Source organism: Sus scrofa, chromosome 12 (genome assembly GCF_054392235.1).
Source record: "Sus scrofa isolate SSC_HxYL_T2T_F1_AM1 chromosome 12, Sscrofa_HxYL_maternal_Yorkshire_Landrace_v2.0, whole genome shotgun sequence".
NCBI lineage: Eukaryota > Metazoa > Chordata > Mammalia > Artiodactyla > Suidae > Sus > Sus scrofa.
The window spans coordinates 410,633-425,068 of NC_139394.1; the positions used below are offsets into that span (position 1 = coordinate 410,633).

The 14,436-nt window shown below is 58.0% G+C and overlaps 1 protein-coding gene across 7 annotated transcripts in view; it reads right to left on the bottom strand.

The window, feature by feature from the left end:
* The window catches only part of TBCD (tubulin folding cofactor D), a 122,584-nt gene that overhangs the window by 45,371 nt on the left and 62,777 nt on the right, over positions 1 to 14,436 (bottom strand). For 5 of the 7 annotated variants that reach the window (XR_014820203.1, XM_084982673.1, NM_001244105.1 and 2 more), the window contains 1 exon segment: positions 6,353 to 6,509. The exons of 1 other annotated variant lie outside the window; for it this stretch is intronic. Coding sequence is in view for 5 of the 6 variants with exons in the window: in XM_084982673.1 (XP_084838799.1) it covers positions 6,353 to 6,509 (157 nt within the window). In the remaining variant the exon portion in view is untranslated. 7 annotated transcript variants of the gene reach the window in all.

Here is a 14,436-nt window from a genome sequence, read left to right on the forward strand (position 1 = left end):
GCAATTCTTCCTTAAGTCCAAAATTAGCTCAGAATTAAGTTTTCTGAAAAGCAACTAGACACTGAAGAGTCATTTAAACGATTCGCGCTCTAGCTCTCTCCCTCTGCACACTCACGCTCGCTCTCTCTCACACCCAGTGTGTGTGAGCATCTCCACTCTTTTTCTTATCCTCTCTGTCTCGCAACATTCTGACCTGACTCAACTATAAGGTGACCTTTCGGCTATTATGCTAAGAAGAAGAACGATCAAGTTTAAAAAAGGAAACCAAATGCCCACCTGGCCCCTTCCCTCGTCCTCCTGAAACGGGGCTTCCGCCTCCATCCCCACAGCTCCTCCACCGCCCATCGCACTGCCGCGGCTCAGGCAGAGGAACCGGGCATCTCAGGTCGGAGGTGCCCTAGTGAAACGGCTGCGTCTACACCTCAGGGCCACGTGCAGAAGCCCTGTGCTCCACGCCACGACTCCACGTGGTGGCAGCGCCGGCCACGGGCACACACAGTGCCCAGCACCTCATGTGGAGCCGAGAGCAGTGAGAGCTGGGTCCCCAGCCCGTGGAGGAGGCCCCACCAGGGCAGCCTAGCTCTCGACCTGGGGGAGAGGCCGTGCCTGGAGCCTGCTTGCTCCTCTCTGTTCTCTGACCAAAGAAGAAAGCTTCCCCTTGCCTCGGAAAAAATAAAAAATTAAAGATTCAGTCTTAGTGTTGGGGGTCCTTTTACTAGTTGAAGCTGAAAGTAATTTCAGCAAAACTCCATTGATGGAAAGTTATTTCTTTTCCCTCTCTCAACTCTTTACTATATTACAAATTATAGCCAAAATGAGATTTTAAAAAAATACCAGGCTTAACATTAAAGGAAAATTTATCTGACTTTATTTAGCAGACCATTTAAAGATGAACTGATTCCAGAGTTCCCGTTGTGGCGCAGTGGAAACGAATCCAACCAGGAACCATGAGGTTGCCGGTTTGATTCCCGGCCTTGCTCAGTGGGTTAAGGATCTGGCGGTGCCGTGAGCTGTGGTGTAGGTCGAAGATGTGGCTTGGATCCGGCGTGGCTGTGGCTGTGGTGTAGGCCGGCGGCTGTAGCTCCACTTAGACCCCTAGCCTGGGAACCTCCATATGCCACTGGTGCAGGCCTAAAAAGCAAAAAGACCAAAAAAAAAAAGGATTATTTGATTCCATTTCAACATCGTAACGGCTTTGGTAACAAAGTTTTAGAAATCATTAAATGGATCAAGACATACTACTGTGATCTTTCAATAACTAAAACTTTTACAACTGCTCTTAACAAAAACACATTTGCTATTTTATTCTAAGTATATTCTCAAATTTATGGAAATTTAAGTATTACATTTGCATACTAATAAATGCGTTTTTGTTAATCCATAATATTGTATACACACTAGGAAAAGATACTAACTAACCAAGAATTTCAGCTCTTCAATATCTGACACAAGAAAAATGTGAACATGACTGATTCTAGGTCCAACCAATACTAACAAAAATCCACAAGTGACACTGAATTCTTGAAATTTCCTGTCAATTTATTTGTTCTAAATTATAATTTTTAAACTACGGAACACTAACTACTGAGGAGAGAACGGAACAGACAGAGAAGATACCCCAAATCACTGGCCACCCTGCAGGCCACCACAAGCCCTGCGAGGTCACAGCTAAGCGAAGCAACTCCTCGGACCCGTGGGCCTCCTGGCCGTGGACACCATGCTGCCCACAGCAGGCTGAGCCCCACTTCAACCCACCTCCTCCTGGGCAGCCAAGGCCACAAGGCCAAGCCCCAGGGCTGCTTCCTGCCCCCGCCTGGCACTGGGCAGGTCGGCCTGGGGGCCCGGCTTCAGGTCTGAACCTTCACACCACGTGGAGCCAAGGGCTAAGTCAACAGGCGCCTGCGCTCAAGGGTCATCCCCAGCTTCACCACGTGTGTGTCACTTCCTTCCAGCCCCTCCCACATGCCCTCCCACAGCCACCACTTAGTAGTGAGTGACCAGGGCACTCAGCCTCGGGGGTCCCGGTCCCGCAGCACAGATCCTAAGGTTTCTGGCCACAGGGTAACGACTCCTGAGAGGCCGAGGGTCTCGGGAGCCCCCGTGAACAGGCGGCCCGCGTGGGCTGCCTCTGCTCCTCCACGGTTGGCACCCGCTGCCCTGCAGTCTCGGGGCGGCGCGCCCAGTGCCCAGCTCGGCTGCTTTTGCATCTGCAAGTGCGTACCTGACCCATGCCCTGCCCGCGTGTTACCAAACTCCTCGGAACACAGCGGGACAGATGGAACAAAACCACTTAAAAGGCACAGCTCTTAATCAAACCGGGATTCGGGTGAGTTCGACAAGCCCACTGTGCATCCACCTATGAACCTAACATCCTGTTTTCACTGGACCAAGCCTTCACATTATTCTGATGTCACACTTGCAGAACGAAACTGGCTCATCCAGACACACGAGTCCAAGTCCAACAAAAGCAGGTGCGACAACGCTGGTCAAACACAAGCGGGGGGCCCGGGCCAGCCGCCCGCGGGGAGGCTCCCTGGGGGGATCAGCCGCGGCTCCGGGGCGTCCACCGAGCTGAGGGGCCGCCTCCCCAGCATCTCCCACACGGGGAGACGGTCTGGGCCAGAGAGCGGGGACTGTCTTTCTTGTCCGCATGCCTGGACCCGCGCGGAGCTCTCAGCAGGTACAGCTAACAGCACCTCTCACCCCAAACTCCGTCTTTGTTAGTTTGGGCAGTTTTCTGTAGCAGTAAAAACAAAATACAATTTTACCCTAAGTAAGAGCAATCTCTCCTTTCAAAGGTGAAACTCTAAAATTCAGACTGATAACTTCCTCGCGATCCAGGGCGTTTTTGGAGTAAACTGCGAGACCCACGGTGGCTGAACGTCCCCCTCAATTCTCAGAGGCCAAGTTCACACCAGCTGACACCTTTCCGGCGCCCTGCGGTCCCGGCAGAGCTGCGCTGGAGGCTGGGGGAGCCCACAGGTGGTCGGGGACACACTGGTCAGCAACCACCACCTAACTTTTCTTGAAAAACAAAAAGGTTATAGTCCCCCCCGGATGTCTGCCAGCAAGAAATGCCGAGTGGGAACAAGACGTAGCTTTGAGCAATGCCTGCCATTTCCTGATTTTTCAGGACAGTCTTGCCCTCGAGGAAGAGATCTGGGAGCCAATCCCCAGACGCTGCCCTCGCCACCCTGCTCGCCCGGCTGGCTGGGCCAGGCTGGGTCGGGCAGGGCCCCTGGCGCGGGAGGGGCCTGCGGGGTTGGTGTCAATGGGAGCTCGGCTTACAAAAGAGTTTCAGGTGAGGAAATCGCTGGACGGTGACAACCAACGCACACGTTCAGAGCGAGGGTTCGCTTTTCCTTTTCTTCTTGCAAACTGGCTTCTGATTGTTGGTGAAAAGGCACTTTCTAGATAGTACAAACTGGCCGCTTCCATTTTAACCTCTGTGTCTCACTGTTCCTGAATCACACCTAGCTTTTCAGGAACCCTCTTCACTTTTCCGCAAAGTAATTACTCCATCACGTAACAGGTCTGTGTTTAACACTTAGGAAGGACAAGTTTTCAGAACCAACCGACACGCATTCAAACCTTCAAATCTCCCTGAAGAACTCCTTCCTGATGTTTATAAAGCAGAGAGGAGCAGCAGCAGGACAGCCCCTCGGGTCCCTGCAGGGGCCAGCGGCTGGCCCTGGGCGCCTTCCCCGTGCCTGGGGGCAGCGCCCGCTGGCCTCTCACTCTGGGCCGAGCCCAGTCCTGCCTCGTCTCTGTTACCACTGCCCTGCTTCCTTTCACCAGGCACTCCCCGCCCGTGTACAGAAGTGGTCTGACCCCAGCTGTCTTCTTCCGCAGGGCCTCCCCCAGAGAAGAGTCTGTGAGAGCCTAGTTAATGATATCAAGATCTGATCACGTGCCAGGAATAATGGGCCTAAAAGCTGACAATTAAAATGTGGTCGCTTCTTATAAACCAAGGGAGGCAGGTCTCGAAGGACACACCCCAACCGATACTCCTAGGCGGGCAGGCGGGCGAGCACCAGCAGCGTCCCGCAGGTTCACCTGGCACCGTGACTCACTGCAGCCACCCTCCCCGCCCGCCAGGGATGTCGATCTGATGGACTGGGCAGGGCTGGCACACAGGCTCCTCAGAACCTGCCAAACTGGACCGAGGGAGCTGCGGGCACGGCCCTAGAGGGCACAGGCCAACCCAGGCCTGGGGTGGGAGCGGGAAGAGGCAAGAGGGCCCTTGCTGAGTGGGTTCCAGGCGGCACTGACTCGGGGTCACGGTGGGGACGAGGCAGCTGTGGGGCGGGGGCTCCAGGAGGCTCTAACTCAGGGTCACTGAGGAGACAAGGAGGCTGGGGGCGGGGGCACCAGGCTCCCCTGGCCGCTGGTGGGTCCCCTGTGGGTGAATTTACCATCATCACCTGACCTGCCCAAGAATCAAGGAAACTTGACCTCCACCGACCTCCAAGGACCAAGCACATGAGCTTTGTAGCTGTGACCTGCCCTCATGCTCAGCACCTCACGCTCAGAAAGGCTGGTGCCCTGACCACCCGCCTCCACCCCACCCAAGCCCAGGCCGGGTCCCCTGGAACCCCTGGGCAAGGGCACAGCCCAGGCCCCGGCCGCAGGCAGATCAGCAGTCACTTTCACCCCAACAGGGGATGCAGGGGCTCACCCAGCGGGGTCTCGGGTCTCTCCCAAGCCCTCCCCTGCCAGGTGCCAGGCCTCTCCCTTTCTGCATAACCAGTACAGGGGCTGGGCAGGGGGAGGAGGGTACTTTGCAGCCTTCGTGAAAACCAGACGGGAGTCCGAGGAGGGCCGTACACCCCGGGAACCCAGGCCGGCGTGGCATTTACCAGCAACTCCCCCCAGGGCGGGGTGGGTGCTTCTGCTCGTTCTGCTCGAGCCCACGTGCTGGCAGGGTCGCAGGGCTTGGGGCCGCCCACAACCCCCCTCTCCCAGGGAGCCACAAGGCCCTGTGACTCTGACACGTCACCTACAGGGCACTAGGAAGCCTCTGCCCACAGCAGAGGCCACCACAAGTGGCGGCCGCCCATCTCAGCCCTGTCCCTCTGCTAACCCTTCCACCCTCGACGTACCGCTCCCACGAGGCTGAAAAAGAGTCCCCAGAGAAAGGAGGGACCCAGAGCCCCCCCAGACGTTACGTGAAAAAGAAGGCTGTGCTGGACGTCCCGCCACGGCGCAGTGGGTTAAGGATCCAGCGTTGCCGCAGCTGTGGCACAGGCTGCAGCTCCGGCTGGGCCTCGATCCCTGGGGGGAAGCTCCGTGCACCGCGGGGCCGGGGCCGGGGGGAGCCTGGAGGATCGTTTCCAGAACGCTACAGAGCAGGGCGAGGAAGCAGGCGGCCACGCCTTCCCTGAAGCTGTGTGAAAAGCAAACAGCCTCCCCTTCGCAGAGCAACAGGCCGGGCCCAGGATGGAGGGTGGGGGTGGGGGGGACGGAGGCCCAGGAGGCAGCCTCAGGCCTCCCCCCAGCACCTCCACGAGCCCGCAGCCCTCCCGCCCGCCCTTCCCCCCGCAAGGTGGACAAGACCAGGAGGAAGCGGATGCGTTTACAGCGTCCTGGGCAGCACTTGAGCTCCCTCGGCTGCTGCCCAGGCCCTTGACGGGCGGATCAGGTTGGAGAGACAAGGCCCGGAGCTCAGCGAGCCTCAGGCCCCTCTCCAGACCCTGCCGGAAACCCCGGGGGCCTCCCCCAGGTGCTAGGTGTGCTCAGAAAGAGGGGTGTGGGGACGACTGGGGAGCTGCCAGGACAGCATGGCCCCGCGGCCGCCGTGAGACCTGGGGTCCCTTAGTCTCTTCGGGGCACCTCCTTTCTGAGAGGCAGCCTCCAGGGCCCGAGCATAACGTTAAATCCGTTTCGGGGTGCGTATCATGGGCCAGGACGAACCGAGGCTGCGCTGTGCTCAGCACCCTCCTCCAGCTCCTTAACCAACAGCCAGAGCGGAGAGCTGACTTTTGTCTTCAAGTCAAAAGGACGGACTTCGGTCCCAAAGGAGACAGAGCCGAGTAAAACTGAACTTAAAACTTCACTGCGTGGGTTGTAACGACCATTACACAACGATAAACATAATAAAATTCATCGAGTAGAAAAGAAAGCTTCGCTGTGCTAGGGACACAGCTGTTTGCACTTTCCAAGGCAGGAACTATCAGACCCTAAAGGGGGGCTTGCGCAGCCACGTGGTGGGCGTGGGCTCCACGGCCCTTCTCCCCAGGAAGCCGGACAGCACAGGCTTCCAACCTCAGGAGGCTGTGCGGGTTGGATGGGGCAGGAGAGCCAACGCTGCCAGGGGCCCACGAAGCTCAGACGGCCACATAACAGGCTTTACCTCGAAATCGCAGCCACGAAGGGCCTCAGCTCCTGAGGCTCGTAGGCGCGAGCGAAGGCCCAGCACACGTAGCAGGCGGCGTCCCTGACGTTGGCACCCACGCTGCAGGCGCCCCGCTTCTCCTCGTAGGTCAGCGCCTTCAGGATCACGGGGACCACTGGACACAGAGACAGAGGCTGGGAGTTAGGGCCCTGCGGCAGCACATGGGGCTTCAAAGAAGGTGCACGGGCTGCAACGCAATGCAACGCAACGCAGCCAGCGCTGGCCCCGCAGAGGCGGGGGGTGAGCAACCCTCGGGCTTCCACCCGAAGGCACCCTGAACACACGGCCAGGTCAGAAAGGACCCCGGCGTGGGAAGCTCGAGTCCAGCAGCTCCACTCAGGTGAAAATGTTTCTTACAAGTTGCCCCAAGGTGACACGAGGAAGTGACAGCTCCTAGAGAACGGCAAGGACATGCCTGCCAAGCCCCCACCCAAGGGACGCGGACACGGCCCACAGCCGGGGGCGGGCCAGCGGCTCAAGCGAGCAGGCGGAGGGTGAGCAACCCCGCCGGGGACCCCTTCCCACGAGGCAGCCTGGGAGCCGCGGTCAAGGGGCCCAGGCACGGCAGCCGGGCTTCTGGCCCAGAGCGGTGGCCGCCGCGTGAGCAAGCTCGGGGGAGGGGACCCCAGTGCCCAGGGGGACTGACTCCGCTCAGAGGGCGTCACTGCCCTCACCAAGCTCTAGGACTGAGAACCAGGATGACAAAGTGAAGCAGCCCACGGTTACCTCCGTGCTAACTTTCAAAACAACCCGGACAGTTAAACCTTCGGTAATGCTGAAGATAGCGTGAAGCACATACAGACTATCCCTCCGCTTCCATTTAAAAATGTCGAGAAGTCCCGCTGTGGCGCCGTGGTGAACGACTCTGCCTGGGAACCATGAGGTTGCGGGTTCGACCCCTGGCCTTGCTCTGTGGGTTAAGGATCCGGCGTTGCCATGAGCTGTGGTGTAGGTCACAGATGCGGCTCGGATCCCGCGTGGCTGTGGCTCTGGCGCAGGCAGGTGGCGACAGCTCCGATTGGACCCCTAGCCTGGGAACCTCCATGTGCCGCGGGAGTGGCCCAAGAAATAGCAAAAAGGCAAAAAAATAAAATAAAAATAAAAATGTCTGAGTTTTAACAGTGCATGATTTGTGACCTGAGAAGATGAAAGAATTTTGACATGCGGTAAGAGTACTGCGATGTTTGCAGGAGCTGAGATTATACCCTATTTATTGATTAAATTTGTCAGCTTCATGCATTTAAAGTGCTTGGGAAGGGTCTGCTTATTAAGAACATGTAAATTTCTTAAAAAGAAAAAACTGAATGCATAACTTTCATGGATAGGGTTTTAAAAGTGCAATGGAGTTTAACTTTATAAATGAATCAAATAATTTTAAAGCAACAGAAAAATAGAAACAACCTTCAGGAAATTTTCAAATACCAATTCAAAGGCAGAATATTAATTTTTTTAAGTCTTACTCAATTAGATTTTCTTAAAGAAAATGCTACAAGTCCAATTTACTGATCCCAAGCGGGCAATCATACTGCCAGAAAGCACCCTGGTGTCTGAAAGTGAGAACCTGTTCTCAGGGGCTGGCGCCACTGCACCAGAGCAGAGCCACTTTCTCAGGTCTCCAGCAGGCCCAGGGACACCAAGCGACGGAGCTCGACCGAGGATGGGCTGTGCATCCAGCTGCCCAGGTCAGGACGCGGCGTCGTCGCAGGGCCCGCCCGGCGCTTCCCTGTGTCCAGTCAGGGCCCGCCCTCCCAGCAGCCAGGCCACTGCAGAGTATCCCGTCCCCAAGGCCCAGCACCTCCCTGCGTCACTGCTGGACCACCTCTCGCAGCCTCCAGTCACAAAGAGGCCCACTCAGCAGAGCAGAGCACCAGCTGCACCCCCACCTCCCTCTATCGAGAGCCCTCGGGGCCACCACCCCAGCTTGGCCACTGCTCCCCTGCAAAGACTGGGAGGCCTCTCTTCCTGGCATTGCACCCTAGGAGCACCAGGAGCCACCGAAGCTCCACCAGTCAGCATGCCGGGAACAAACACGCTCCGGTTTCCCCAAGAATACCCGTCTCTCCCACTACCTCCCAACACTGAGGCTCACAGAGACGTGCGGACGCCAAACCAAGCCAGGGGCACCACCGCAGCCGTTTCCAACAAAGGAGCTAAATCTACTCGTGATTTTACAGGGATCTCAACTCGAAGGAGACCAAGCCTGTAACGCTTCCAACTGGTCTCCACTCGTCTCAGCTAGAGAAACACTTGTTTTTCGGAATGCCGCCTCGTTTCCAGTGTTGTTCACGGTCACTCTGTGCTAACAGGCAGCCGGTGCGGGGCCCGACACCTGTCAAAACTAACGGGCTGCATGTCTAGATACTCATGTTGCAACAGAAGAAAGGGTGGGGGAAAAACTGTAATTGTAATGTATACATGTAAGGATAACCTGACCCCCTTGCTGTGCAGTGGGAAAAAAAAAAAAAAAAAAAACTACCGGGCTGTGGCACCTCGAGGGGAAGCATCCTATCAACGTGGTGTCACTGCTGCGCCAGATCCTAAAACCGCCACCTCTCCCAGCTGCCGGGACACTTGCGGGGAAGACCGCTCAGCAACGCTGTAGCCCGAGGGAAATCTGGATGCGAACTGCCGAGTCCCAATTTATCGGTCCACTGGACAGCAGCAATTCCCCGACAGACAGGGAGAGGGACGGCGGCCAGTCCTGCCCACATCGACCTCTCGCCCAGCGACGACACTGAGACATGCTCGGGGCCCGGGAGGAGCCCACCCCCAGACACGGCCCCGCCCGCGACCTGCTCGCCCCCCAGCGGCGGGGGGAGCGGAGCCCGGGGCGGAGTGAGATGGGGCGTGAGGTCAGCCAGTCGCGAGGCAAAGGGGACACACACAGTGGCCTGTACCCACTAACAACCACGTGCAGTGGCACAGCCCAGAGCCCTCGCGGATGGCTGGCACTGAGGCCGAGGAGGTCCCCGGGCCCACGGCCCCTTCTCTGCGCCAGGAGTGGAGAAGGACAGTGCGCGGGGAGGGCAGTGGGGGCCGCAGGCCACCCTCAAGCTCAACCTACCTGAGAGAGAAAAGTGGGGACCACGGACTACAAGTTCTGTACAGCAAGATGGCCCACAAACCCCGACTTTGGTCCCTTGCCCCCACTGTGTCCTCGCACCATGTCCTCGGGTGGCTGCCTGGGCCTCCGATGACATGAGGGTGCCGGACTCGCTCCGTGTCCTGCTGCGCCCTCCTGCAGGGCTAGGTCAGAGAAGCAGAGACCCTCACCACCAAGTGGCTGTGCTGCTGCAACTGCCCGGCAGAGCCCCTCTCCCCCCACACCCCAGCCCAGCCCTCAGCACAGGCAGTATTCAAAGGCTTTCTACCGAAAGCACTGGTGACCCTCCCTAACACCTGCCACCAACGCCAGTGGCTGAGGCTCAGGCACAGGGAAGCAGTGCTGCCGCCACAGACACATCTCGCTGCTAGACTGGGGTCCGAGAGAGGGGACAACGCAGCCCCCAACAGCAACCTGGGACACTCGCCTCATGGTCACAGGAGAGGAGTCTAATCTGCAGAAAGTACAATAGCTCAGAAGGACAGAAACCAAGACGATGAATTTCTTTGACGACGAACCGGAAAATGAGTCTCCGCCGGGCTCCAATTCACCCCAAGGCAGCATCAAGTGCTATGACCTGAGGGTCAAAGGATGGGGTCGGACCCACCTCCGCTGCTCCTGGGCAAGGTCGGCAGCTGCCCCCTGACCTCTCGGGCCTTCTCCAGCTTCTTCTGTGCAAAAGGACGATCTGGGCTTCTAACTCGGACACCCAGGGACCAGAAGACAAGAAACAGACCGGCCTCAGTCCATGCAGGGTACAGAGCATGCACAAAGCCTTGGGGCGGGAGGTGGTATAAGAAGCAGAAATAGTCTTTGCCCTAAACTTTTGTAAGTCATTATCCAAGAAAATTAAAAACCTAACAACTCTTTCCAGATTCAACAGGTTTAAAATAAGGAAATTCTTCAATAGCTCCGAACAAAAACCCTTCCCATGGTTCCAATTACACACTGCAAATGCATGTCAAATATATAAGATTCCCCAGAGGGCTTCCTTTTGGCAACCCAGAGGCCAGCAATGTAATTTAAATACCCTTCTCTCTAGACAGCATGTCATTTGTCTAACGCCAATCGCCTAAGGACAAAGCAGCCTCCAGGTGAGAGAACCGACTTAACCCTCCGAGCACCAGGTCCCCTGTGCAGGGTTTGCAGAGTGTGCATTCCTCACGGTGTCCATAAAGAAATCATCAAACAGCCAGCACAGACGTTACGTCTTTTGGTAAGTAATTATTGACATTATTTTAAAAACAAACTCACTGCATAAGAAATGTCACTGCGTGCGTCTCCCGTCTCCCAAGATCACTAGGCCAGGTCTCCCGAGATGCACCAGAATGACATCTTCCAGGATGCACAGGGCCGAGTCTCCCAGGATGCACCGGGATGACACCTCCCAGGGTGCACAGGGCCGAGTCTCCCAGGATGCACTGGGATGACACCTCCCTCTGCACAAGGCCGAGTCTCCCAGGATGCACTGGGATGACACCTCCCAGGGTGCACGTGGCTGAGTCTCCCAGGGTGCACGTGGCTGAGTCTCCCAGGGTGCACTGGGATGACACCTCCCAGGGTGCACAGGGCCGAGTCTCCCAGGATGCACTGGGATGACACCTCCCAGTTTGCACAGGGCCAAGTCTCCCAGGATGCACTGGGATGACACCTCCCAGGGTGCACGTGGCTGAGTCTCCGAGGGTGCACGTGGCTGAGTCTCCCAGGATGCACTGGGATGACACCTCCCAGGGTGCACTTGGCTGAGTCTCCGGGATGCCTCTGAGCCACAGAAAGCACGGGGCCGCCTTGTCAAATGATGGTGCTGCCTGTGGAGCTGCCCTCAGACCACAAGCGTGACTGCCCAGAAAAGCACCAGCTTCCCGAGAACAGGTGTGGCCATCACCACAGCCCTCCCATTTCAGCTACCAGTAAAAATAGCCATCATACCGTCCTGAAGAATGCAGTCCAACTCGCTCAGAAAAGAACAGTGTTGAATCTGCTGGAGGAGAGGAAATGACGGACAGAAAATCTGGTTCTACCGACATTGAGTTCTCAGTTCCCACAGGACATATGAACACCTGTCCCAAGGCCCTTGGCCGACCCGCGGGTAGCAGCGAGGGCCTTGTGGCCGCAGCACCCACCACACAGTACGGTGGGGGCAGTGCAGACTGTGTGCTGGACTTCCTTGGCCGGTGAGGGACCGCCACCCCACAAACACTCGGAGCAGGACCTCAGCAGCAGCAGGGGCTCTGGAGTGGGGGGGCGCCCAGCTGGGGCACCACCTGGTTCCACACTGCCACTGTGGGAGCACTGACGGAGCCCTCCCCATTTGCATGGGAACGTCACTCGGCCACGCTGGTCCAGGAGCCCTCCCGTGAAGCCTGCCTCTAAACAAGACCCCCGCCACCACCCACTGTGCTGTGGCCGAGAGTCACGGCTTGGCCGCCAAGAGGCCGGAGTGGACACGCCCGCACAGGGGCCCTGAGACCACGGGAGTTCCCAGCAGACGTGAGGCACACAGTCCAGGCAAGGCAGGTCCAGCCGTGACCGCGACGTACGCTGGCCACAGACAACGGCCCTCCCCGCAAAAAAACACGCCAGCAGGAGAGAAGGAAGTACCCGTTTCAGGACTGGAGCCTGGCTTACTGCCATCACAAGGCAAGGCTGGGGAAAAGGCTGGAGCCCCTGCTTCTCCATCCTCCTGCGGCCGGCCTCTGCACCGAGGCCCCCCCACCGTGCCACCTGCCCCAAGCAAACGACCCTGCGTGAGGCGTCTCAGGCCTCAGGAGAGCCATCCGCTTTAGAAAGTTGCAACGCAAATAAAAACTGAGGACATGTGGATGACAAAGCTGTGATGTCAGGACCGTGTCAAGAGCTCACGTGCGTCACAACCCGCAAACACCCCGACTCGGAAAGAGGAGAAACAGCCGACGAACCAAGTGGAAAACGATGAAGATATGGGCAAGAGGGCGACTTCTGAAGACCACACAGACAAAACCTGACTGTCAGCAAAACCCCCAGACTCGTGCGTGACGCGGCAGGCCGAGGGGCCGTGACCCGCCGCGACCATCCACAGGGCGGAGGGCAGAGCGCCTACACACCGACCCTGAACGAGAGAGCCCACCCACCGCCGGGCACGTGCCCTGCGAGAGGAGACGGTGCAGAAAGGCATCTGTGCACAAGCCACTCCCCATGGACTCAGGAAGAGCAGGTGGCCTGTGTGTCGGAGCCTCCGGAGAGTGTCCCCAAGTTGTCACAAGCGCTGCACTGCAGCAACCATGGGTTGTCACAGCAGAAGGAAGCCCCTGCTCATAGCAGGGAGCAGGGCGGCACCTGTGTGATTAAACACACAGAGCTATTCCATGTAGCTCAGGCTGCCACCCAAAATACTTAGTGACAGGACACTCGCAAGCCCTACACACGCTGTACTCGATCGACGGCTCACATGCTGAAACCTGGTGACAATCAGCACTTGCTCTGAGGCAGGCCCCGTCCTCACAACCCCGGGAGGAGGGAAGACAGAGGCAGAGAGGGACGGGCAGGTCAGCCCACGCGCCACGCTGGGAGCTCATGCCACATCACCAACGGTGCTGAGCCCCAGGCAGCCGGCTTCCAGATCGCTGCGGCTCCTGAAATCACTGTCCCAAATGTCCCTCACCAACACACATCAACCTCAGGATCCATCAAAAGGCAATTCTGGGAGTGCCCGTCGTGGCGCAGCGGAAACAAACAGGCCTAGGAACCATGAGGTTGCGGGTTTGATCCCTGGCCTCGCTCCGTGGGTTAGGGATCCAGCATTGCTGTGGTGTAGGTCACAGATGTGGCTCAGATCCTGGGTGGCTGTGGCTGTGGGGAAGGCTGGCAGCTGTAGCTGCAATCAGACCCCTGGCCTGGGAACCTCCATATGCCACGGGAGTGGCCCTAAAAAGCAAAAAAAAAAAGGCAATTCTGCACCCCCCACCCAAGGCCCCGACCCCCGCACCTCAGTGTCCAGGCAGCCTTCCTCAAGGAGCCACACGACATCCGGTCTGAGGCCAGCTACAGGGGTCTCATCCCCAAGCCCGGCCCGGGATCCTCCCACGCACGGCCCCTCCCCACTCACACGCCAGGCTGCCTGCCTGGGCCAGCATCTGCCTGGAGGGCCCTTGGGAGGACCCCCAAGGGAGGTGCGGCCCGCAGCCCTGCCTGTTCCCTTGAGCAAGAAGACTGAGCAGCAGCCAGACGTTTCCGTCACCTTCCACCCGGCAACAAAGCCAAGCATCTGGCTCACGTTCTGGGTAAAGTCGGGTTTTTCTAATCACAGACAGTCATGTATGTCTGCTTCCTTTCATTGCTTATGTCCATGTGCGATAAAGGCTCAGAAGACCTTGCCCATAATCGCAAAACTTAAAAGCTCTGAAAAAAGGATTTTGGAGCCCCCTTTGGCAGTGAACCCTGACTAAAGTGAGGCCAGCCACTGACAAGCTGCGCTCAGCCTCCGGGTGTGACTGCGGCCACGCGACGCGGGTGCTGCGGGTGTAAGAACACGTGCACACCACCTTTGTGAACCCCGAAAACTCCCCGATTCCAAAACACATCTAGCGCCTCGGGCTTCAACAAAGACCTGGGGGCTCGCTCAGGAAGCCCTTTCTCCACAGCAGCAGAGACACCGACGGTTTCAGCTCCTGCAGGCTGAGGACGCGGGCCAGTCCGAGAGGCGCGTGTCCGCAGAACGAGGGGAGGGCAGGGCCGCCCGGGCCACTCACGCCTCCCACTGACCAGGTCGTCGGGGGCACGAGACTGAGGAAGCGTGTCTACGGCAGAGATCAGGGCCCAAGTGTCCAGAGGACCACGGACAGAAGGCGGAAGAGTGAAAGGGCCCCGGAGCACAGGGAGGCGACCCCGGGCGGCTGGCCCCCGGACACAGGCGTCCCCAGGCACCTGAGAGCCTGAAGACAGTGGCTGACCCTCTGGGCGA